Here is a 25,718-nt window from a genome sequence, read left to right as displayed (position 1 = left end):
AAGGGATAGCCTGGAATTGACAGTGGGCTATCTCAATTCCCCCACCACTATCAGTTGAGCTGGTGGTATGAGTAAAAGTGCAGTAGTGCTAGAAAAAGTGGCCAGTGGTTGTGCCATTAGGAGAGAGCCAGGTCTCAGTGAGCTCAAGAAATGTATTCCAAATAAAAATACTTCAACTTTTAATGTCTCATGGTTTAACTATGTTTGTAAAGACAAAGTACACTTATAAAACAAAGGTGAATTGGACTGCAATATTCCCAGAGAAGAAGTTTCCAGGCTTCATTGAAGGATCTTAATGAGTGAAAGGAAATATTTCTCCCTTCCATGTTGTGACTTTCTCCATCATGGTTTCCATATAAGTTGAGGCAGCATAAGAAATTAAATGGCAATTCTTTGAGAGTTTTGCAGAAGATGCAGACTATACAAGAAGGCCAACAGATGACACAGAAAACATTTTATCTTTTAATATCAAAATAATTCAGACTTCTCTAATATGAAGGGAGAGTCAAAAAAATTTATGTGAATTTTCCAGATGGCAGGGGTGCCATACCCCTAAATCTTGAGATATGGAAGATAACTGTACAAAATTATCACTCTGGTGTTTGTCATCTAGGTGATGGGATTTAGTAAATAGTAAAACTATTCCTGTTTAACTGATTGCCAGTTGGTCCATGAAACCTTACTCTCAGGGACTTTATAAAAAAGTGGTTACTTCTTTCTGAGTTTTTCCTCTTTTATCTCTACAATGTTTCTTATAGCTTTCTTTTCTTTAGTTATTAGCATCTTCTACTAATCCCTCCAGGAGCTGAGCTCCTTTTTAAACTATTTTCAGGACTCACTAAACTGACTGTTAAATGTCAGCAGGACCTTTGGATACCAGGACAAGCCTGGTCTATTATTCTTCATCCTTTTTGGGTTTTCTTTCTGTTTCAATCCAAGGACTCACAATGGGATCATAATAGTGTGCCCAATTTTTTAGTTTTTATATCTATATCTATATCTATCTATCAATCTATATATATCATTCAGCTTTACAACAACTCTTTCATGTGGGTAATACAAGTATTATTGTCTTCTATTTCACTATTGAGGAGACTGAGGCTCAAAGAGCTGAGGTGCTTTTCCTATAATCACAGTTAGGAAACATTAGAATCAGGTTTTGAAATCATCTGAGCTCTCTATGACATTGGCTGCCTTTCTATATAATTAAGTCATCAATGTCTGAGCTTCCTCATCTATTAATTGAAGGGGCTGGACTAGATAATCTCCTGAATTCCTTCCAGCTTTAAATCCTCCCTCCTGAGATTTAAATTCCTTGTACTGCTAAATTTGGGGGCATAGATTTTAAGTATAGCAAAGTTCAAAAAAGAAGTAGAACTAGAATATTTAAGAGTGGATTTCACAGAAGTACAGCTTTTTTAACATAACAGACAAATGCTTATTGAATTGAAATTGAATTGAGCTAGGATTTTAGGGCTTGAATTGGGCTGTGATTTGAATAGGCAGAAATGAAGGAAGAGAATGCTCAAAGTGGGAGAAAGAACACAAGTCTTGATTTTCAAGGTAAGAAATAAGATTCATAGAATTTTAGAGCTGGAAGGAATCTTAATGTCTCTTTAAAGAGCAGACCATTGATTTTTGAAATAATTGTGTAGATAGAGAAGTTCCCTAATTTGTTCAAAGTAATTTAGTGCTTCTGAGGAGTATAATTCAGCTCAATACTATTTCTGTTACAACATGGATCATGACATGTTCATAGAACAGTAAAAAGAACAATCTATAGTAAAGTGGGGCAGCTAGTAGACCCAGTGTCTAGAGCATTAGGCCAAGGGTCAGAAAGGCTCATCTTCCTGAGTTCAAATCTGTCTTCAAATATTTATAGGTGTGTGACCCTAGGCAAGTCACTTAGCCCTGTTTGCCTCAGTTTCCCCATCTGTAAAATGTGCTGGAGGAAGACATGGCAAATTGCTTCAGTATCTTTGACAAGAAAAAAACCCAATGAGGGTCACAAGCATTGGACAGGACTGAACAACAACAAAGAGTAGAGTATGTGCATTGGGAAATAAAGATCATACATAGCCTGGTGGAGTGTAAATAGTAAGGCAAAGGGCCCTCATTTCATAAAAGTAGCAGTTTGGTTTCTGAGGATAAATATGGGAAAAACTGAGTGAAGGGCACTAAGCTCTACTCAGCCCTTTTCAGTTTTGCTTCCATGATGACTTGCATTAACTCAGGTTTAAATATAGAATCTCTTCATTGCTATAACCATGCCTGAGTTTTGCTAAATATAACTCCCAGGATGATTTTCAGTGACCCGGTCTGTCAATCAAAGGTATGATAAAAGTAAAAAAGGTATTTTCTGTAACTAAGTGAAATAAGAGTTTAGACTGAGAAGCATCTGAAAAGTAGCAGAGTTCAACTCAAAAGCAGACAGCATCAAATGCTGAAGGGCTTTTCTGAGGCACTGGCTAGGGACTGGGAACTGAAGTCTAGAATCATCAAGGAGATAGATGAAAGAAACTTGAGGCACAAGACCCAAAAGAGCAAACTCCCGGAGTAGCAGCTGCATTCATGAGAAGTGCCAGCAGATAGCAGCAAAGAGCGGCTCAGAAAAAAATCTCACCTTAGAGTCTGAGCGAAACGGGCTGATTCAGGAGAGTCAAAGTGAGCTCTTATAGTCTGAGAGGACCTTGGCTCTTTGGGCGAACAAGTGACATCATCAGAGAGAGTGGGCCCCACGTTATACCCTAGTTATCCCGGTCGTCTGACGATTAAATAGCCATAGGCTACTTAGCCTGATACATAGAGGCTGACCCAACTAGGCAACAGAGGGGCTTTTAAACAGTAGCTAAAAGATGTCACCAAAGAAGTATTTGAGTAGAATTGATTACAGAAGCTGTCTGTCTTTGAATAGGAATCATCTTCACAACAAGTGTTTGTCTCTAGACTTTGACTTAAAGTACTTATATTTACCAAGAAAACCCCAAATGAAGTCACAAAAAGTTAGGTAGACTGATACAAGTAAAATAATAAAAATTGTTGGGGAGCAAGGGAGGTGCTGAATCTCACTACTTGTCTTCCCAATGACAATAGTCGATTTCCAGAAAAAATATGATGCTACATGAAGCTTTACATGGCAGCATTTAGTTCCAAAGGAACAACGTTATAAATGAGCTGACAGAGCTTGGCATGTTGTATGCTTCTGATGGGTTGTTTTAGTGAAGAGGAGTTTATTATTTCCTGAAGGAGCTAATTTTACTTTTGTCTGCCCTCAAAGGATAGGAAACTTTTCCTTATTTCAAGCAGAGTGATATAATATATGATATGCAGTTAGAAAGAACTGGGTTCGAATCTTGCTGCTGATACTAGCTCTGACCAAAAGTATGGTTTGGATCTTTTTTTTTCAATTTTGTCCTATTCTCTCTCCATGACTTAATTTGGGGTTTTCTTGGCAGAGATGCTAGAATGGTTTGCCATTTCCTTCTTCAGTTTATTTTACAGCTGAGGAAACAGGCAAACAGGATTAAGTGGATTGCCCAGTGTCATAACTCATATGTGTCTAAGGCCACATTTGAATTCAGAAAGATGGGTCTTTCTGAATCTAGCCCAGCATTCTATCCATGATGCTATCCATATGCCCCAGTTCTGACCAGAAATAAATAGGTCATTTAACTTGAGTTTGAGTTTTTTCATTTGAAATATAGAGATACTAATAGTCACAGTATCTATACCATGGGGTTGTTGGGAGGTTGAAGTAAGGTAATGTGTTTAAAATATTTAGCAAAATATCAGTTATTGTCATCTATTATAACCTTTCATGAAGTAGGGGCTTTATTAGTTGGTACTATGAAATATGTTTTCATGTAGTAACTGAACCCCTAGGAGAAAGGAAAAACTGGCATTTTGGGAGCAATAACTGTTCCTTTGTTAACTAATGCTAGCATAGTAATCTTTTCTTTCTTTTTTACATACTTCTTATTACTAAATTTCACATTTTGTAACTTCAATGTCTGTAGGAAAATTGAATACTGCTAGTCAAGAGCCAGCTAGTATCAGGACAAATTTAAATACTGCTAGGTAAGCTTCTACCTAGAAGGGTGGGGAATTAGCCATAGCTGTTAAGAAGCCATTAATACTGAATCTAATCTTTTAGTCCAGAGCTATGGTTTTGAACCTGAATTATACAGATTTCACTCAGCTTGTAAAACTGAAGCACAGGCAGAAATAGTGGGGAAGGAGGAAAGGATAGTATTTGCATTTTACTTCTTTCTTCAAAGAAAAAAGGGTATCCCAGGATAGAACGATTTTGAGAGGTAAAAAGAGTAGAGGGAGAGGTTTGGGGTAAGTGTTTACTCTGGGTATAAGATCTAAAAGAGAGTTCAATCAATAAAAGAAGAGGGATATATATATTTGCTGAGGCAATTAGGGTTAAGTAAGTAACTTGCCTAGGGTCACACAGCTAGGAAATGTTAAGTCTCAGACCAGATTTGAACTCTTCCTGAATTCAGGGCTAATTCTCTATCCATTGTGCCACCTAGCTGGCCCAGAAAAAAGGGAAATAAGATTAATTCCTAGTTTCCTCAACATATGTTTGGAATACAAGAGTTAGCTATTAACATTTCTGTAATTTTGTACTTTTCCCTTTGCTTGTTATTATGGATTCCTATTATGTTTTCTCAAAATGATTACAGACATAGAGATATAAGCCTAAGCAATATCATTTTGCCAGAATACTGTTAAAGCTTTAGAACCAAACCCATCAAAAACATACAATGTGTCAAGCTCTGTTAGCTCATTTATAACATTGTTCCTTTGGAACTAACTGCTTCCTTGTAATGTTTCATATAGCATCATATTTTTTTCTGGAAATTACCAATGCCACTGGGAGAGACAAGTAGTTCAGCACCTCCTTCCCCTGCTGAACAATTTTTGTTATTTCGTTATTTCAGTCTACCTAAGTTTTTCTTGGTAAATATGTTAGAAAGGTTTGCCATTTTCTTCTTCAGCTCATTTTATCATAGAGGAAACAGAAGCAAACAGGGTTAAGTGACTTGCCCAGGGTCACACAGCTAGTAAGTATCTGAGATAAAATTTGAATTTAGGGAGATGTTTTCCTGACTCCACACCCAACACTATCCATTGAGTCACTTAGCTGCCTTCCCCAACAATTAAAGAGATTTATATTAAATTTAGGTACTAAGGCAGGAGAAGAGGAGGGAAAGTTGGTGGCCCTATCTATAGGGAAAGCTGAGTGATGTCCACAACTATCTTCAACTCATCTCATTATTTTTTTTTTATTCCCAATTTTCCTCCTTCTTTTAAGGGCATCACTAGCCTTCCAACTACACAGCTTTCCAATTGCTCTTCCAGCTCAGATCTCTCCTCAGTCCAGTCTTTCCTCCACATAATAGCCAAAATGATATTCCTAAGGAATAGCTCTTCTTATGCCATCCCTCTCCTCATTAGGTTCCAGTGACTTTCTATTACCTTCAATATAAAAATACAAAGCCCTCTGTTTGGTATTTAAAACCCTTCACAATCTGTTTCCAACTTTCCTTTTCATTCCTGTTGTATATTACTTCTTAATGCACTTCAGTCTAGCCAAACTGATCTTTTGTACCTTACACATTCTGTCTTCCCTCTCTGTGTCTTTGCATGGCCTAGATACCCCATGCTTGGAATTCACTCCTTCTTGGCTTTTGCCAGTCTTAGAATCCCTGTTTTACTTCAAAACTCATTTTAAGGTTGGTACAATGGATAGAGTGCTGGCCCTGAAGTCAGGAGGACCCGAGTTCAAATCTGATCTCAGACAATACTTCCTAGCTGTGTGACCCTGGGCAAATCACTTAATCCCTATTACTTTAGCAAAAACAAACAAACAAACAAAAACTCAGTTTAAGTTCTACCTTCTCCATGAGCTCTTAATATTTCTCTAGCTTCTAATGGCTCTTCCTCCCAAATTACTTTGTTTTTATTTTGTATCTACTTATATCTGCTATTATAAGTAGATACAGATATTGTATCTACTTATATCTGCTGCTATAAGTAGATATAACTATTTTTTTCTGAGAGAATATAAGTTCCTTGATTGCAGACTCTGCTTTGTCTTGTTATTCCCCAATGTCTAGCAAAGTGTTTGGACATTAGCACAAAGTCAATTAACAAAAGGCTTGTAGATTTAGCACAACGTTCTTAATAAATGCATGTTGATTGACTGGCTGATGAAAAAGTTAACAGCAGGCAGAATCCAGAAATAGATATTGAGTCAAGTCCCAGGAAGCAGATATAGTGGCTTGGACAGCCATATTCTTAATTTATGCTTTCCCAATGTGCATTTTTCCTGTTGGCACTAGATGACTATTCTGAAACTATGCCATTCAGCATATGCTTCTCAGTCCTAAATACTTATACTTTGGACATAAAAAATAAACATTTTATGCAGGTGGGCAGGTAGCCACTGAACCAGGAACAGGTGGAGAGTAGCTGATTGGAAAACTTGGAACCAATTGTCTGACCAGAACTTCTGGTAAAGCTGACATTGATCATTATGTGTCGTTTCAAAAAGGGGTGAACAAGGGCCTTGTTTGGCCACATAGCAGTTTAGTAGAAAGAATTGCTAAAAGTTATAAAGAGGCAAACTGAAGTTTTGTGTCCAGAAAAACCTTTAGAGAGCTTTCATTTTCGATCTGGAGCTGGTCTACATGAATGGATACTGAAATCCCTTTATGGCTCCCAAATCTGATGATTCCAGGGCTGCCTCTTTTTTTTTTAGGAAGCAATCTGGGAACACAGGCTATGTGTGGCTGGGATTTAAGGGATCCATAATCTGGAGAGTTCTATGAAAAGACTGTGGAGAGAGGAAGCTATCTCCTAGGATTTCAGTTAAAGTCAGAAGCTAGGCAAATTATTACATATTTGATACATATTGGAATGTTCAGCAGAGAAATAGCATCTATAACTGATAGACATTGTGCAGCCTGAAGAACCATTAGAATGTCAGGAGAAGATAGCAGCAAGTCCTGAATTTTAGAGGAGTGCAATTGTCTCTGCAATTACCCTGATCACATGTTCCACACAGGTGACCCTACATCTTTCTACTCTTCTCACTGATGTTATATATATCTTCATAAGAGAATTTCTTGTCTAGCTTTATTACTACCATTTGCTTAAAAAAAGATGTAAGGATCTCCCAGTCCTGAAGTCAGAGGACCTGAGTTCAAATCTGATCTCAGACACTTAACATTTCCTAGCTGTGTGACCCTGAGCAAGTCACTTAACCTCAGCAATTGCCTCAGCAAAAAACAAACAAAATTAGTTATTTATTGTTCAGGTGCAAATTCAAGATATATCCCCATGCTTGCTAACCAATTCATTATTTTACCTGATGAAGATTTCCTTCAGATAATTGTTCTTTGATGTGTAAATTATTGCCTTCTTTTGCCCTCTGTAAAATTCCATTCTATCTTTCCTGATTATAGAAACAAAACTTATATAATGTGGCTTAAGATCATCTCTGGGGGTCTATTGATTTTTGTAAACTATAGGTCTATCCTCTGAGCATTTAATAAACCAGTTCTTATATGTTAAAAAACAAAAAAAGACTGAAGAAAATACTGTCCCAGTTGGGTATGATGCAAATCAGCAAGAGCTTCAGAATTATATAGAATTCCTTGTTTATTTACCCTCTCCATCATGCTATTGACATTGACAATAGTTTCTGCTCCCACTAATATTAAATGCCTGATGACAATGCTATGTTTGAAAAAATCCACTTTTCATTATTTCCGTTATCTCTGCATATGTGGATGAGTGGAGGTGGGGGAAAGTGCCACTTTCTTTCTTTCTTTTTTTTTAATATATATTTTTTATTATTATTATAGTAACTTTTTATTGATAGAATCCATGCCAGAGTAATTTTTTTTTTACAACATTATCCCTTGCACTCACTTCTTTTCTGATTTTTCCCTCCCACCCTCCACCCCCCCTAGATGGCAAGAGTCCTATATATTAATATGTCCTAATATCCTAGATAAATGTATGTGTGAGAACCAAACAGTTCTTTGTTGCAAGAATTGGATTCAGAAGGTAAAGATAACCTGGGGAAGAAAACAAAAAATGCAAAACAGTTTACATTCATTTTCCAGTATTCTTTTTTGGGTGTACCTGCTTCTGTCCATCATTGATCAATTGAAACTGAATTAGGTCTTTTGTCAAAGTCACTTCCATCAGATTACATCTTCAACAATATCGTTGTTGATGATATAATGATCATTGGTTCTGCTCATTTCATTTAGATCAGTTCTTAAGTCTTTCCCAAGCCTTCTGTTTCATCCTGCTGGTCATTTTTTTTTTTTTTTTTTAATTTAAAAAGTTTTTTTTATTTTTTAATAACCTTTTTTACAGGTTATATTATGGGTAACTTTACAGCATTAACAATTGCCAAACCTCTTGTTCCAATTTTTCACCTTTACCCCTCACCCCTCCCCCAGATGGGGATGACCAGTAGATTTAAGTACATTAAAATATAAATTAGATACACAATAAGTATACATGACCAAAAGTTATTTTGCTGTACAAAAGAATCAGACTTTGAAATATTGTACAATTAGCTTTGAAGGAAATCAAAAAATGCAGGTGGGTAAAATAGGATTGGGAGTTCAATGTAATGGTTTTTTATCACCCAGAGTTCTTTCTCTGAAGCTGGTTCAGTTCATTACTGCTCCTTGGAATTATTTTTTGATCTCGTTTTCGGATAAGGTCCATCAGAACTGGTAATCATATAGTATTGTGAAGAATTAATCTCTTTGGCCCTCTTGTTTCACTCAGCATCAGTTCTTGTTCCCAGGCCCTGAAATCATCCTTTGGTCATTTCACAGAACAATAATATTCCATAATATTATATACCACAATTTATTCAGCCATTCTCCAACTGATGGGCATCCATTCAGCGTTTCTAGCCACTACAAAAGGGCTGCCACAAACATTTGCACATAGGTCCCTTTTCCCTTCTTTAGTATTCTTTGGGATTAAATCCCAGTAGTAACACTGCTGGATCAAAGGGTATGCACAGTTTGATAACTTTTTGATAGTTCCAAACTACTCTCCAGAATGGTTGGATTCATTCACAACTCCACCAACAATGCATCAATGTCCCCTGCTGGTCATTTCTTACAGAACAATAATATTCCATAACATTCATATACCACAATTTACCCACAATTGATGGGCATCCATTCATTTTCCACTTTAACTACAAAAGAGCTCCACAAACATTGTACATACAGGTCCCTTTCCCTTCTTTAGTATCTCCTTGGGGTATAAGCCCAGTGAAACACTTGGATCAAAGGGTATGCACAGTTTGATAACTTTTTGGGCATAATTCCAGACTGCCTCCAGAATGGTTGATTCATTCCAAACTCCACCAACAATATAGTGTCCCAGTTTTCCCGCATCCTCCAACAATCATCATTATTTTTTCCGTTCTTAGAATCGCAGGTGTGGTGGTATCTCAGAGTTGTCTTAATTTGCGTTTCTCTGATCAATAGTGATTTGAAACACTCTTTCATATGAGTGGTAATAATTTCAATTGATTCATCGTCTGAAAATTGTCTGTTCATATCCTTTGACCATTTATCAATTGAGAATTTTGGTTTTCTTATAAATTAGAGTCAATTTCATATATTTTGGAAATATTTATCGAACCTTTAACTGTGAAGTTTTTTTTTTGCCCTTCTTATCTTTTTACATTAGTTTGTTTGACAGAAGCTTTTAATTAGATAATCAAAATTTTCTATTTTGTGATCAATAATGGTTTTCTAGTTGCTTTTAGTCACAAATTTCTTCTTCCTCCACAAGTCGAGAGAGAAACTATCCTATGTTCCTCCAATTTGTTTATAATCCGTTCTTATGTCTAAATCATGGACCCATTTTGATCTTATCATGGTATATTTTAATGTGGGTCCATGCCTAATTTCTCCATACTAATTTCCCAATTATCCCACAATTTTGTCAAATAATGAATTCTTATCCCAAAAGTTAGGATCTTTGGGTTTGTCAAACACTAAATTGCTATAGTTGACTATTCTGTCTTGTGAACCTAACCTGTTTGAAAGTGCCACTTTCTATGAAGGGTGGCAGATGCTGTAGTGTCAGGAATTGGCTTTCTCTGGTATCAATAATAATGCTGGCAACTACTGATGTTTTGTTGTATTCTGTCTTACTTAGGTATCTGTAAAGTAGAAATCTGGACCAAAGTAAGATGGAGCAGCAGCCTGGATGGATTTGGTCTGAGACTTTTGTTGGATGGGAGAAGGTTATATGACTAAATCAAACAGGATCCTTGATAACAAGATCCTTTTGATTATAGTTGGCCTGGCCTTATTAAGAGATCCAGTCCTCATCCTTCTTCCCTAAAGTGAACATAGTAGAGAGCTAACAATGTAGGACCTTGCAATTTCATGCTCCTTTCTTTTTTCTCCATTTCTCACCTATAAGAGTTTGTAGTAATATTAGGCTATCCTGAAACTAGCAAGGGAAATATATAACTGGACTCTCTTACCTATGACCTGGCTAGACTAGAAATAGTAGAAATAATGGACTCTTTATTCTTTTCCTCTTAGACTAAGTTGATCAAGTATAACATAATTGCTAGTCAATATAGCATTAACTGGACTGCAGCTGGCTTCTAACCTGCTAAAGACAGGAGTCAGGAATCAAACGGAAGTTTAAATTTTAAAGTGAGGCAAACACTAACAAGCAAGGACACATGGGCTGAAACCCGGCCCCCAGTTGGTGGTGGGGAGTCCCGGAGGCAGTTAGGGGAGATCTCAATACTTATACCAATGGGTAGGAAATGACCTATAGCGCTGATAATGAGGGATTACAGCAACAACATGACAAATTTGATTCATAGCAGGGTTTCATGAAGGGAATATGGACACTACAGGTACTTGGCCAAACTTAGAGATCACCTCATGCCATTGTGAAGCAATTCTGGGGTTTTGCTTTGATTGAGATCATACAAAAGGTGAGAGCAAAGGATTGCTGTTACGCCAACACCAGTGCACAGCCTACTTGCTGGGCCTTAGCTTTGGTAAACAGGGTATTTACTAATATCTTGACAATAGCCTTTTAAGGTTTGCAAAAAGCTTCACAAATACTATTTGATTCTCATAACAACCTTGGGAGATATATTATTATTCTTTTATTATTATAGCTTTTTATTTACAAGATATATGCATGGGTAATTTTTCAGCATTGACAATTGCAAAACCTTTTTTTCCAATTTTTCTCCTCCTTCCCCCGCACTCCCTCCCCAAGATGGTAGGTAGACCAATACATGTTAAATATGTTAAAGTATATGTCAAATGCAATATACGTATACATGTCCATACAGTTATTTTGCTGCACAAAAAGAATCAGACTTTGAAAATAGTGTACAGTTAACCTGAGAAGGAAATCAAAAATGCAGGTGGATAAAAATAGAAGGATTGGGAATTCTATGTAGTGATTCACACTCATCTCCCAGACTTCTTTCACTGGATGTAGCTGGTTAAATTCATTACTGCTCTATTGGAACTGATTTGTTTCATCTCATTGTTGAAGAGGGCCATGCCCATCAGAATTGGTCATCATATAGTATTATTGTTAAAGTATATAATGATCTCCTGGTCCTGCTCATTTCACTCAACATCAGTTCATATAAGTCTCTCCAGGCCTTTCTGAAATCAGCTTGCTGGTCATTTTTACAGAACAATAATATTCCATAACATTCATATACCACAATTTATTCAGCCATTCTCTCATTGATGGGCATCCACTCAGTTTCCAGTTTCTGGCCACTACAAAGAGACCTGCCACAAACATTCTTGCACATATAGGTCCCTTTCCCTTCTTTAGTATCTCTTTGGGATATAAGCCCAGGAGGAACACTGCTGGATCAAAGGGTATGCACAGATTGATAACTCTTTGAGCTAGTTCCAAACCGCTCTCCAGAATGGTTGGATGTGTTCACAATTCCACCAACAATGTATCAGTGTCCCAGTTTTCCCACATCCCCTCCCACATTCAGCCTTATCTTTCCCTGTCATTCTAGCCAATCTGACAGGTGTGTAGTGCTATCTCAGAGTTGTCTTAATTTGCATTTCTCTGATTAATAATGACTTGGAGCATCTTTTCATATGGCTAGAAATAGTTTCAATTTCTTTGTCTATTATTATTCTTAATTTACAGATTAGGAAACTGAGGCAGACGGGCTGATTTGCCCAGAACTCCCAAAAAAGTGTTGGAGATCAATTTGCATTTAAGGTCTTCTAACTCAAGGTGCAATGCTCTATCCCCTTTCACTTAGTGAACACTAATTCATAGTACCATAGATTTAGAACCGTAAGTGATCTTAAAGATCAAGTCTTTTTTTCTTCATGAACCTTAAGTCATGTGTCTATGTGCCTCAGCTTTACTTCTTATTGCTAACAGCAGCTTTTAATGTTTTCCACTAATTGTATTCGTGCGGTGCTGGTTTTTTTTTTTTTTTTTTTTTTTTGGTTGCCCTGGAGGTTAAGGGCTTTAGGGCTTTTTTGTTCTTTTTTTTTTTTTGTGTATGGGGAAGGGAATGGAAGTAAAAAAAATGGCTTACTGTACATCTCTCTGGTTTTCTTCTTGGGCTTATTCAGCTCTCCCTTTCTCAGAAAATGGTAAAGCTGTTGGGCCATGTAGTCTTATATCATTTCAACTCAAAAGGGACACTTGTAGTAACTTTAATCTAATTCATAGACTCTCAGTTGAAAAGGACCAATCTGTACCTTATGTGGCATTTTCTTTTGTGTCAGAGTTGAGACTTCAGAGGCCACCTATTAAGTCTATACTTTAATAACTGTCTCTACACCATTGTTGCATACTAGTTATTCCCCTTTTGCTTAAAATTGGAACCCATTACCTCTTGAGGCAGAACATTCTACTTTTTCATTATTGTAATTTTTAGGAAGCTTTTCTTAATATCAAAACAAGAGTTCAATTTGTTATTCTGTAATTTCTCCCCGTTGATCCTAAATCTGTCCTCTGAGGGCCAACCAAAAGAAATCTATTTCCTCTTCAGATGACAGTCTACAAAACTGAATAACAAACAACAAAGACGTCCTCAACTTAGTTTTTAGTCCACGAATACCAAAATAGTTCTTTCAATAGGCCGTAATCTTCAGTCCCTTCATTATCCTGATTGTCTTCATTAATTTCATTTTTTTATTTGAATGTATGAGTAACATGATATTGAGGATGCACTGTTGTTATGGTCTCAATTTATAGAAGCTTTTTTCCATAGTATTTATAATTGAACTGAGTTAGAATTTTCCCTAAATGGTACATGCCTCATAGTTCAATAAGACTTGTAAATTGCTTTCCTCTCTCAAAGAAAAAATTCACAGAGTTTATTTGGAGACTAAGTCTTTATGGATCTCACCCTACTGGCCAACAGCAGTAAGATTTCAAGGGCGTGTTGAAATCTCCACAAGTACTGTTAGGGAACCCACTCAGAATCCAAAGAAATTTTTAAAAATCTATATAAAAGACAGCATATGCTTTGTTTGGAGGCAAAATGATACTTAAATATTTCAGTATCAACATAAATTTGCATACAGGTTTTCAAACTCTGATTATTACGCTCAAAGAACTTTGAAAATTTTAAAATACTATATAAAAGCTAGATATTATAATTCTAATATTCTTTGATATACCACATCTCTCATACAAAGTGGTCTCAAAACTAACCAGTATAATACTTTAATAATAATAAAACTAAAATTTCTATAGCATTTAAAGATTTACAGTGTCTGTGTACCATATCTCATTTGATTCTCACAAGAGCCATGAAGAAATAAATAATGTAAATATTATTTCCATTTTATAGATGAGGAAAGTCTGAGAGAAGCTGAATTGTGTTGTATGATAACACAGATATTTAAACTACAACTCCCCTAACTTTGAATCTAGTGCTTTTCCCCTCTATATTCAACAGCCTGTCTTAACAATTAAAACTCAAAACAAGTGTCTTATTTTAAATGTTCTGAAAAAAGCATCTCCTTTTAGCAAGGATATATCAATGTCTTAGTTACCAGAAAGTCAACACTTGGACCTTACACTTTGTTCTGGTACCCAAAATTTTAGAAGCAGATTTAGCATTCTTTATCCCTATTTGGTGACAGCTTTTCCCATTCCCCCCTTCCCTCAAAATGCAAAAAACCCCAACAAAAATATATAACCAGAGATTACTTATAATCAAAGGAACTGTTACTTACACTAACTTTATTTACTCCCAAGGTCTCTTTTGGCTTTATAAAATATACATAACATAAAAAATGGCATATATGAAATTACCTAAATATTATAATTAATGTAATACAGCATCCAATTTTTGTTCATTTTGTATGGCTTGACTTCTTTATTGATTGGTGTGATCTAATTCCTAAATCACTTTCTTATATTCACTGAATTCAGATTCAAAATTGTACAATAAAATAATTTTACTTTTAACCTTTTTTCTCAAGTTTAATTTTATTTCAAAGTTTTTTTTTTTTTTAATAATGTTGTATAACATAAGGAAAAGCATGGAACCCCACAATTCATCTTCTGTATTTCTGCAGCATAAAGTTTCAATAAAATAAAATTCCTATTTTGAAAGATGGTATTGTTCTAGATGAAGCAAAAATAATGTCCCTGAATAACAATTCATTTGGATAAAATACAGATGTACTTTATTTCATGGCTTTTTGCCCAACTGAAGATCTCTAATATTATCATTCTAATGTAACATAAATCCCCTCTTTATTAAACATCCTTTTTTATGTCTTATTCATATCAGACTCACAAAGAGAACTATGAAAATTGGAACATATGTGATTCTCCACTATGTGACATAGTAGACCATATAAGAGTTGTTTAATTCTTTTGGTTAATTATCTCAGGATCGATTATCTTCTATAATAATGGTTCTTTTAGGAAGGACATCAACATCCACAAATATATAGCGAAATTCATATTGGCCACTTTCTGGGTTCTGAAAATAGGAAAAACATATGTCAAGATGTTATTCTTTCCAGTAATGTCAATTTCTAGGAATTCCATTATCATTTCATCCATGATATTTTCATACCTCTTTCATTTCAAGATGCACAGTTCCATGCTTCCCTGGTATTGAGCCTTCAATGTAGAATTTCAGACGTATATAATTTAACCCATCTTTTACATATTCAACATAACTGCCAAAAAGATAAACAGATCATGTTTTTAATATTTTTAATTTTCATCATTACTTAACTTCATTACAAGCAAAGTTATACCTGACATGCTGTCTTCTACCTCGCCTTGTTGATTCCCCATAACCTTTAATGTTATTACCAAAAACACTGATTACCTATGGAAAAAAAAAAAAGAAAGTAGCTTAAAAGCTAAAAAGTTGTTAAGATATTTCTCATGTAAAATATTTCTTACAGGAAGCTCAAGATTTATTCTACCACAAATCAGTAAGCTTAAGTCTATTTGTAATTAAGAAAGTAAACAAAGACCTTGAAAGAAATTTTAAGAGTTGTTTTTGGGGTGATTTCTAGTTCTTTAAAGACTTTTGTGCATAAAAGATCAATCAAAGTTGAAGTGAAATCTTATTTTCACCAACACCCACCCAACACAAATTCTCTGAAAACAAAACAATCAGGTGTTCGATAATAATAGCAGCTCATGATATTAAAATGAAATGTTTAAAGTTTTTAATGTGATTTAAGGAGCAAAGTTTAATATAAGATGCTATTAAAACAAAAGACTTTAAGAAGCAAATGCTAGAGCAAGGTAGAAATCAAATAATATTGACATATTTAGAAAAGATTGGCTCCAAATGTTTTAATAAACTACTTCTTATGGGAAATTCATTGTGAAGTGGCCATTCGATTTTTAAAATTTTAAATTATACCCCTTTAGAAACCCCTGCTAAGGCAAATAAATTGTTTTATCCAAATAAATGAAATATTTTCCCCTCAGCTATATTACTTCTCTCACTCCTCTAAAACCCTGATGTGGGTATTCAGTTTCTTTTGTTTCTGGCAAAAATTGCAAGAGTAATATTATAACAAGTATATCTCAACAGTGAAGCTGGAACAGTTACAAATGCTTATTCATATAATTAACTTCAAAGAGTAACAGATTAAATATATGACAATAATTATTTCTTTCTAGTAACCGTTTTGCTTGGTTAAACTTCAAGTTAGTTTTTTAGATCTTACAAATTCTGATTGTGATATCAATCTTAGCTCCATTTTTTAAAATTTCATTTTATTTAACAACAGTGGACAACTTCTAAGTGGATGAGTTCTATAAAGTACTTTTCCTAGCTATGATATTGTTTATATTGATTATTCTTATTATGTATATTTGGTTTTCTATACACAGAAGATTCTCCTAATTTTATGCTTGTTTCTAAGAACTGAAGAACAATGAAAAATGGAAAACTTTAGACAGTACAATAATTCACACCATAAAATGGCTTATGTTGGGAGGTGGGGAGGAGAGATGGCTTTTTGATGTTAATTTTTGGCTATGTATGATAATATCTTAATTGACATTGCTACCAACACCTTTTTCAAGTTACTCATTTAAACCTTAATCCTTGTGAGATCCTCCCAGTAATTAAGCTATTTCTGGGAAGTAAATCTAGCACTATAAGTGAAAGATGAATTACTATTTTTCTGCTACTAATATATTAAGCAAAGTAATATTTTTCAACATTAAAATGGGTCCTGGAAAAATAAACATACCTGAATACTGTTTGAATATTTGGAAAATACCATGGCATATTTTAACCAATATAAGAATGCATTGTATACTATTAATGTTGTAACACTAACATGAATTTTTGTTTGAGTTTCACTTGGAAGGGCTCAAACACTTCCAATATAGGATCCTATAGATGTGAAAGGAATCTTAATGGCCATCCATTCCAACCTCCTCTTATCTAACTCTAAGCCTTGCACTCTTTTTATTATACCATTCCACTTCCAATATAGAATCACATTTTCCCCTTGGAAATGCATCATTTAGAAGTAAGAGATTAACCCTGTGTAACACAGGGTTCTTCTTGTCTCAATTTCCATTTTTTTAGTTCACATGTGGTAACAATCTTAACTAACCTCTGGATGACATCTGCATTTTTCTAAGGCTCTTCCAAAAATTTTATTGGGACTGGATGCAGAGAAAAGTTCTTTGAAAATAACATAGAATAAGCCACCTGAAATCACGGGATAACCAGATGAAAACAAAGTAAGATCCAAATGCAGCAACATGGAAATAAGAGAAATTTAGAAATTGTACTTGCTATTTTTTTCAACCTGTGACACTGATTCCAATAAGCACTATTATTAAATATGTAAAGTCTCTTCCAGCTTCTTTCACTGTAAAGGGAAAACAACAAAAATTAAACATGCACTATATACATATCAATAAATTAATGTTGACACTGCTAGTAGAGGGGCAGGTGTCTGTTCTGGCATCAGGAAGATTCATCTCCCTAATTTCAAATGTGGCCTCAGAAACTTAGTAGGTATGTGACTCTAAGCGAGTCACTTAGCCCTGTTTTGCTCCCATTTCAACATCTGTAAAATGAGTCAGAGAAGGAAATGGCAAACTATTACAGTATCTTTGCAAGAAAACCTCAAAAAGAGTCATGAAGAGTCAGATATGATTGAAAACAATTGAACAGCTACTAATGACTCAAAAACATATGAACTCAGTATTTTAAATTGTGTTTTCCCAACAAGATTTAAAGAATTAGTTTTAAAGGTTTCAGTTTTAAGACCTAGGGTTCTTAATATTTTTGTGTGTGAAGAGGAACTCTATGGCAATCTATTGAATATTATGGATCCCTTTTCAAAAGAATGTGTTTAGATAATGGAGGGAATTTTTCCCTCTTTTTTGATCTGATTTTTCTTATGCAGCATGATAAATGTGATGGTATCTTTGGAAGAATTATACGTTTAATTTATTTTGGGTTGCTTGCTCTCTGGGGGAAGGAGGAAAAAAGGTTTGGAACATGGGGTTTTGCAGGGCTCAATGTTGGAAACTATCCTTGCATGTATTTTGAAAGATAAAAAGCTATTATTAAAAAAAGAGATAATGGAAGGAAATGCTAAATTTCAATTAGAGGTGGGTGAAAATAAAGATAGCTATTATGTTTGAAAACTGCTGGCCTTCAAGGGGGCCCAAATATATGGGATTATATGTGTAGAAACCAGCACTAAGAAACATTCTTCAAGTTGATAGTGTTCAAATAGTTATTCACTCAGTCTTCAAAGTGCCTTTATTTAAAATTGTTAAGATATCACATTGCCAAGCAAATGCCAAAATTTCACACATTTCCTATGTGCAAAGACCATTCTGCATGGTCTCCCATATTCTGCCCAGAGTTTTGTGAATTATAAACCATTGTGCATTATTAAAAGAATACAATATTACATGAATTATTCAAAGGGGCACAGAAAAAAAAAACTGACTTTAGTAAGAATATAAATTGAAAAGGTAATTTGGGTAGCCCAAATAATTTGTAAACTAAACAGATGTGGGGAATGCCCTGAAATTTCCATGTGATTTTTTCAGTACAGATAAAAATATTCACCATACTATTTAGAAACTGGATTATAAGAAAGTTTCATAAATGGATGAGAATTTTGGGGATAGGCCACTTCTAGCCACAAATGTATAGGAAAATATATTTAACTGTGAGGAATATTTTGATATTGAAAACTAATGTACTTTCTGACACCATATCCATAAATACATTTATATATGATTAATTTCTTCTTTAAAAAAGATGACTAGGATCACGTACTTTTTCAAGGTTTGAATGGAGATTCTTAAATGAGATGAGATGGCACAAATACCAACTCTGATAAAGTTAACTCATCTATCTAAACTGAGATTTAAATGATACTGATGATACTGTTCATTTATTGTTCAAAATAAGAGAGAATTCTCACCACATACCCAAGGTTGTCATCCAATCTCCCAACAAAGTTTCAGAAGTGGAGAAAGCTTCAGTGAGCTTTGTCTATATTCAGTATTTAGATTTTCACAAAATAAAATAACGTAAAGGAACAAATAATGTACATGCATATTATATGACCTGATAACCCAAAACAAATCACCTGTTCTTTTTTGGGGGGTCAACTAGACTCTTCTGGATGCTGATTTTCTTGGTTTAGATAATGCCTGTGGACAAGCCCAGATTCAAACCCACACCCTCCAACCCCAAACCATTTTCGATTATCTTAAGTTGTCTCCCTAACATATGGCAACCCATTCATTTTATTTACTACTTGCAAAATCCTGTGCTAAGTCTAGGCCATATTGTACTTTTTAAGACCCAGTTCAAGTTCAACTTCTTCTGTAAAACCTTACTGGGTCTATCCCATACTAATCTCTCTCTTTAATCTGTAACATAATTAATTTATAATCTTATTTTTTTAACAGCCATGGCTGCACTTTAATATCTTATTAACCAGTTCTCATTCAGTAATTATTTTATGATGTATATTCTACTTTCCAAACAGACGAGAGGAACACTTCCGAGACAGGGAAAGGCTGCTTTTGGATAGTTACAGAACATGGTCCTCTTAGAAGGGACTATGTTAAATATTTCTTGAACTATTACTAAAATTACAATTTTAGTAATAGTTCAAGAAATATTTACAAATATGATTTACAAATGTTACAAATATTTACAAACAAGAAATTCCCATTTAATTTTCATTTCTTTTCTTTTTTTGAGCTGGGTTCCAGTCATTTCCCCCCCAAAAGATCCTAAAAATCTATTTCCCCCCAACCCCTATTTTTTCCCCAATAGATACTAAACATTTATAATAAGTGGTAACTCTTTTCCCCCCACTCCACCCTCCTCTCATATTTTTTTTCAAGGTGTAATGGAGCAGATTAGGTTTAAATACATTTAGAAATGAAAAGGACCTTAATAATTTTCTGGTGCACTCTGTGGAGAAATTTCGGGGATATCAGTACTGGGATAGGAAAATCTTTACTACAAAAAAATAAGATTATAAATTAATTATGTTACAGATTAGAGAGATTAGTCCGGTAAGGTTTTACAGAAGAAGTTGAACTTGAACTGGGTCTTAAATAATAAGTACAATATGGCCTAGACCTAGCACAGGGTTTTGCAAGTAGTAAATAAAACGAATGGGTTGCCATATATTAGGGAGACAACTTAAGGTAATGGAAAATGGTTTGGGGTTGGAGGATGTGGGTTTGAATCTGGTTTTCTTTATATCTTATTTGATGCATTTTAAAAGATCATTCCAAGAATGGGCCCAGAGGCTTCACCAGTCTGCCAAAATGGGTTCATAACACATAACAATTTTTAAACTTCTCTAGTCCAATGCCCTCATTTTACAGATGTAAATTTGAGGCTTAGAGAGATGAAGTGACCTGACACCTCCTCCTTCTCCCCCCCTCCCCCAAAGTCAGTTATAATTTAGTAGGATTTTTGATAGTATTAAACGTGGGCAGGGTTCGAATTTGCTTGTGTGACTCTGGATGTGTTCAACTTCTATCTTTGTATAACTTTTTCTTCCTTTCTTATTTAAACATTACATCTGATTTAAAAGGCGCACTGATTATTACCTCTCTGTGAAACTGAAACAGCGGGCTCTCCTCTCTGACTTTTCTGCACAGACACTTGTTTGCTGCCGTCCTCTTCCGCTCTCGGGGGCCTGTTTCCCTGAGTCCAGATGGCTTTCTGAGGGACCCTAAGGATGCGTCTGGGTGGCGGTACAGCTTCCCTTTGCTCCCCCAGCCCCCACCTCAAACATGGCCACGTCTTAACATAGGCTTTGTTAAGGGGGATCAGCTGCAGCAACAACAGTCGCTTCCCGAGGTAACTGTGCAACTTCTCTGTGCACTGAACGGCTCGGAGGAGAGACGCAGAAATCATGTTCAGAAGAAGGGTTCGCTGGGCAGAACCTGCCACCATTCACACTTTGCACAAGTTTCGAGTTTACCCGGCCGCCAAGACACCTACCGCGGTCCGCCGTGAGTGCCCCTTAGAACCACAATCAGAAACACAGGGTTCATGTAGAAACGTAAACGGTCGCGATTTCTCATTAAAATGAAGTTATCAATGGAAAAATTAACTTCTACCTGCGCTCTTTTACGGCCCTCTTCTTATTTTACTAGAAACAACTTTACCCACCGCACAGTGACATTCATATATCCCCCCGCCATTGTATTTCCAAAGTTTCCTGGAAAATATCGAGGATCCCTGGGATGTGTAGTTTGAAGACTCGTTATGGATAGACTTGCCCGCCGTAGGAAAGTAAAAACGGACCACAAGTCCCACAATGCAATGCGTGTGGAGCTCAAATTAACCCCCCTCACCACTTCTCAGGCTCTTGTGGGAAAGTAGCAGCGCTGCACGTAGTTGAAGTATTAGAATGGAGTATGCTTTAATAAATTGTGACAAGTTTTAAATTTCCTTTCTCCCTCTAACCTTTCGCAAAGTCAAGAGATAAACAGCTCCCAGTATTACCCTAAATTAAAAAGACTGTGTGAATTTAAATTGGCTTAAATTTAATTCTTGATGGTTCACTGATTTTTTTTTTCTGTGATTACGGCCAAATTACCTACATTTCTTCCATAAAATCAGCACTAATTCAGTGATTCCACATTTAACAAGCCTGCTTTAATGGCATTACCATATAATTATGGACTGTTAAACGATGGAAGAAACAGTGGGAACGATTTAGCCCAAATTCTCATTTTCCTGATGAGGAAACTGAGGCAGAGATCTGGTTTTCTAATTTCCCTATCACGTAAGAAATGGAAGACGCCCTCATGTGATAGTAGTTCTAACATTAGCATCCATTTGTTTACAAAATTCATGACAAAAAGCTAAGAATTTACTCTTCAATAGTGTTTTTATTTTAAAAAAAAAAACAGCTTGAGAAAACAACAAATGTGCTGCTTCAGTTTACAGAAACAATTGTTTGCTTATATACGGATTTACATAAAAATTCTCAGATTCCCGCGATGCATAGATTTGGTAGAGAGATAAATGAACAGCTATACCAGAAAGGTTACCGGGCGGAGGTGAGGTAATGTGAGATAATTATAAAGATGCTTGAATGAATTAATGGTATTTTCAAGCTCCTAACACCGGCCAAGACAAGAAGCAAAGTTTCTGACCTTCAGGAGCTTACAAGACATGGGCGACATCGAACAGGCATAAAATGAGGCTCAAGCCTGGCAGCAAAGAAGCGCGTCATCATCGTTCCGATACATTTTGATGTTTTATATTTTTGTAGACATTTGTCAATTTCCCTTGAATTCTTTATTTTTTAGCCCGTATGGTCGTGTAAAGTAATTTTTAATCCTTTTAATTTCCTTTCTGATGTGCATTCATTTTATTCGTCTTTTAATTGCTATTTGATCTCTCTCTTCCCCTGCCCCCCCTCAGATTAACTAATAGATAATTTATCGATTTCGTCAAGTTTTAAAAAGAAACAAAAAACCCAACCCACCAGCTTAGAGTTTCGTCCATCTCTAATATGGTCTTCTTCTTTTTTTTTTTTTATAAGAAAATTGTAAAAAGAAATGCCCTTTCTCTGTCCTCCCGGGACACTCCCCATCAATTACTCCAGGGCTTCCATCAGTTCTCCATCAATTTGCTGTAGGTCCCTTAGGGGCAGCAATTTTATACAAGGGCAATTAAATAACCCCCACCGCACCCTTCCCTCGCCAGCTCAGCCGCCTAGTACCCAAGTGAGACCTGCGCGCCAGCGGCCGGCGGGCGGAGGAAAACGGGCCGGCCGCAGGCGGTGATGGGGCCGGGTGCCTGAGGAAGAAATTTCCGCGGAGGCCCGGAGTACTTCGGCGAACGGCGGCGGGCGGGGGCCGTGAGTGCGGAGTCGCTGACGGTCGTTAGCGCAGCGGCCTCCTTCTCTTCCTCCTCCTCCTCCTCTTCCTAAGGGGGAAGGCGACGAACCCCTCCCCTCTATCTGGGCTTCGGGCCGCCCTCGGGCTCCGTCCCGCCCGGGCCAGCGTTCTAGCGTCTCCATGGCGACCGGACGGGGCTGGATCCTCCGGCAGCACTGCAAGGGGCTGGTGCGAGCGGCCGAGGAGATCCCGTGGCAGCTGTGCCTCCCGCCCGTCGACGCTGCCTGGGCCTCCCCTCCCGCGCCCTTCGACAGGGCCCCGGGGCCCTATTTCTTCCGGAGGCCCAGGTAACCTAGCAAGGGGGAGAGGAGGAAGAGGAAGAGGAGGAGGGAGAAGGAAAGGAAGAGCGAGCGTGGGGGGGGAGGGGTGATGGCGAGGGGGAAGGGAGCTGAACTGGAGCGGAGGGGGGGGAGGGGACATAGAAGGGCTTCTCCCATCGGAGTTGGCCTTTAGGCCACGGGGACCTCGTGACCCCGGGAAAGAGAACCGCACCTTACGCTTGCGCGGGGGAGGAATTACGGGCCCAGGTCTCTCCCCTGGGCCTCGTAGCCTGTGGGTGTAATGGAGGGGTGTGGCCGGGATCGGAGAAGTGGGGAGGAAGATAACTGGGATCTGTATCTAGGACTGGCGGGCACCGCAGGTGGCCCTCTGGGGTAGTTTTATAGTGAGGCCCAACGTGAGTAGGAGAAAGAATAGAAACCTTCTCTTTTGGGACATGTCCGTTGTTTTCTTTGTGCCAGCTATCCAGCAGAAGTCATTAACCTTTTATTTTAATATTAATTTTTTGGTGTCATGGATCCCTTTGACGGCCTGGTAACATCTGTGAACTCTTCTCCTATGTTGTTTTTACGTTTATTGACTTCTCTGCTTATTGATATGTTAATTATGTTTAGATATTATTTTTAATATTTTTTTCAAAATTTGAGCTCCCAAATCTCTTCTTTCTTTATCCGTTGAGAAGGCAAGCAAGATATCAGTTCCACATGTGGAGTCATGCAAAACATTTACGTATTACTCATGTTGCCAAGAAAAGGAAAATAAGGTAAAAAGAAAAAAGTATATACTTCAATCTGTACTCAGTTCATCAGTTCCATTCCTGGAAGTGGATAGCTGCCTTTTTTTTTTTTTTTTTTTTTTTTTTTTTGTAAACCATGAGCCCTTTGGAATTGTCTTGGTTCATTGTTTTGATTAGAATAGCTGAATCTAGAGTTGACCATTGGTATGATATTGCTATTGTTGTATAGAGTTCCTCCTGGTTCTGCTCGTTTCATTTTGCATCAATTCATAACAATTATTTCCAGATTTTTTCTGAAACCATCGTGCTAGTCATTTCTTACAGCATATTAGGCTTCCTTTACAATCATATCTCAAGTTGTTCATCCATTTTGCCATTAATGGGCATCCTCTCAGTTTCCAATTCTTTGCCAAATATTTTTGTAGGTCTTTTCCTTTTTCCTTTCATCTAGTAGCAGTGGCATAGTTGGGTCAAAGGGTATGTATAGTTTTATGGCTTTGTCTTTTAAGTACATAAAAATAAAATTCAAAGATTTACAAAGGAAAACATTTATATTGGAATACCTTTATTCAACACAAGTTTATGGTCTTTAGGTTAAGGCCTTCTGGCTAGTGTCTTTTTATTCTTCCCGCATTTTCAAATCACTTGCTGAACTCTTGGAGAAATGGCAAGGAAATTTGAAGAAATATATTTTATTTAGTGGAAAAGCTCTTGTAAGACTCAAAGAATTTCACCATCTCTACCTGACTGAACTTGGAGGAAGAAAGACGCTCTGGCTACCAGAAATCTGACAGTGAAGCAAACCTATGTTGCTTAGGATCACTCAAACTCTAGGGAAACCTACATTTGTGGTTGCCTCAAGTCTTTTCTGTGAAATAATTTCTGTGCTATTTGTACCTTTTTCTACACCAAATATATGAAGGGTCTAGGCTGAGAAGGAACTTGGGACTTATGCCTATCTTCTTTTTGACTTTTGTTATTAAAACCAGAAATGAGGGGAGAAATGAAATGGACCCATCCAGATACTTTTAGGATTCCTAATTCAACAAGCATTAAACATCTTCCTTTTGCTATGTAGGATATATGAGAACATATGAAGTTAGGAAAAACCTATGGACAATGCAAAGACAGAAGCCTAACATTCAATGCTCTCAAGACATTTATATTCCTCGGTGGTGAAACAAAATATACAAAATAGAGAAGGAAGAGAACAACAACAACTTGGGCCATTAGGGAAAGACTTGTCTAGGGGGGGTGACAACTGAATTCAACTTTTAAGAAGGTAGAGATTCCAGGAAATGGAGATAAAGAGAGAGAGACCATTCTAGGCATATGGGACAGTTGTAGAGGCATCAGATAGAATACCATATGTAAGTTGTAATATGGAGGATGTATTGGAAAAGAGGGATCATTTATCTTCTCTGCTCATTGATTTTTAAAGCCTTTCACAGTCTGATTCCAGCCTAGTTTTCCATGTTAATAACCTATTACTCTTTTCTGAGGTTTGCATTCTAGAATGACTGGCCAATTTACTATTGAAAAATATAATGTTGCTTCTCCTGCCTCTGTTCCTTTGTAAATGTTGTCCCTATGCCTGGAATGTACTGCCTTACCATTTCTGCTTCATAGAGTCCTTGGCATCCTTCAAAACTCAGTTTGAGAGTCATTTCTTATAACTTGATTCTTCTCCAGCCCCAACTGCATCTCCCCAGAAATAACTTGGTAATAT

At 36.6% G+C, this 25,718-nt stretch overlaps 2 protein-coding genes across 8 annotated transcripts in view; one reads left to right on the top strand and one right to left on the bottom strand.

The window, feature by feature from the left end:
* Positions 1-25,718, top strand: part of FBXO15 (F-box protein 15) — a 111,168-nt gene that overhangs the window by 11,739 nt on the left and 73,711 nt on the right. The window contains exon 1 of one of the 7 annotated variants that reach the window (XM_031946703.1): positions 22,853-23,261. The exons of 2 other annotated variants lie outside the window; for them this stretch is intronic. In XM_031946703.1, the coding sequence (XP_031802563.1) occupies positions 23,095-23,261 (167 nt within the window). In that variant the 5' untranslated portion in view covers positions 22,853-23,094. Of the gene's footprint in view, positions 1-22,852; positions 23,262-23,456; positions 24,017-25,718 lie in introns of those variants that run through there. 4 more of the 7 variants (XM_031946706.1, XM_031946705.1, XM_031946700.1 and 1 more) reach the window with 4 other exon arrangements.
* On the bottom strand, positions 14,556-21,308 carry TIMM21 (translocase of inner mitochondrial membrane 21). The gene is made up of 6 exons (XM_003760096.4): positions 20,665-21,308; positions 17,364-17,426; positions 17,166-17,263; positions 15,330-15,403; positions 15,143-15,248; positions 14,556-15,046 (listed from the first exon to the last, which is right to left on the bottom strand). Exons 1-6 carry the CDS (start codon positions 21,011-21,013, stop codon positions 14,951-14,953), a joined length of 786 nt encoding a protein of 261 aa, XP_003760144.1. The 5' UTR covers positions 21,014-21,308; the 3' UTR covers positions 14,556-14,950.

This window comes from Sarcophilus harrisii, chromosome 1 (assembly GCF_902635505.1).
Source record: "Sarcophilus harrisii chromosome 1, mSarHar1.11, whole genome shotgun sequence".
Classification (NCBI taxonomy): Eukaryota; Metazoa; Chordata; class Mammalia; order Dasyuromorphia; family Dasyuridae; genus Sarcophilus; species Sarcophilus harrisii.
The sequence above is the reverse complement of the archived record's forward strand: the minus strand, read 5'-3'. Positions and strand labels throughout refer to the sequence as shown.

Excerpts from the sequence above, each read along its gene's own strand:
- TIMM21 (XM_003760096.4), bottom strand. The coding sequence starts at position 21,013 with ATGGTGGCAGGTTCTGCCCAGCGAACCCTTCTTCTGAACATGATTTCT. Across the intron at positions 15,404-17,165 it reads AATGCAGATGTCATCCAGAG|GTAATCAGTGTTTTTGGTAA; the intron begins GTTAGTTAAGAT and ends TTTTTTCCATAG. Across the intron at positions 15,047-15,142 it reads TGCATCTTGAAATGAAAGAG|AACCCAGAAAGTGGCCAATA; the intron begins GTATGAAAATAT and ends TCCTATTTTCAG.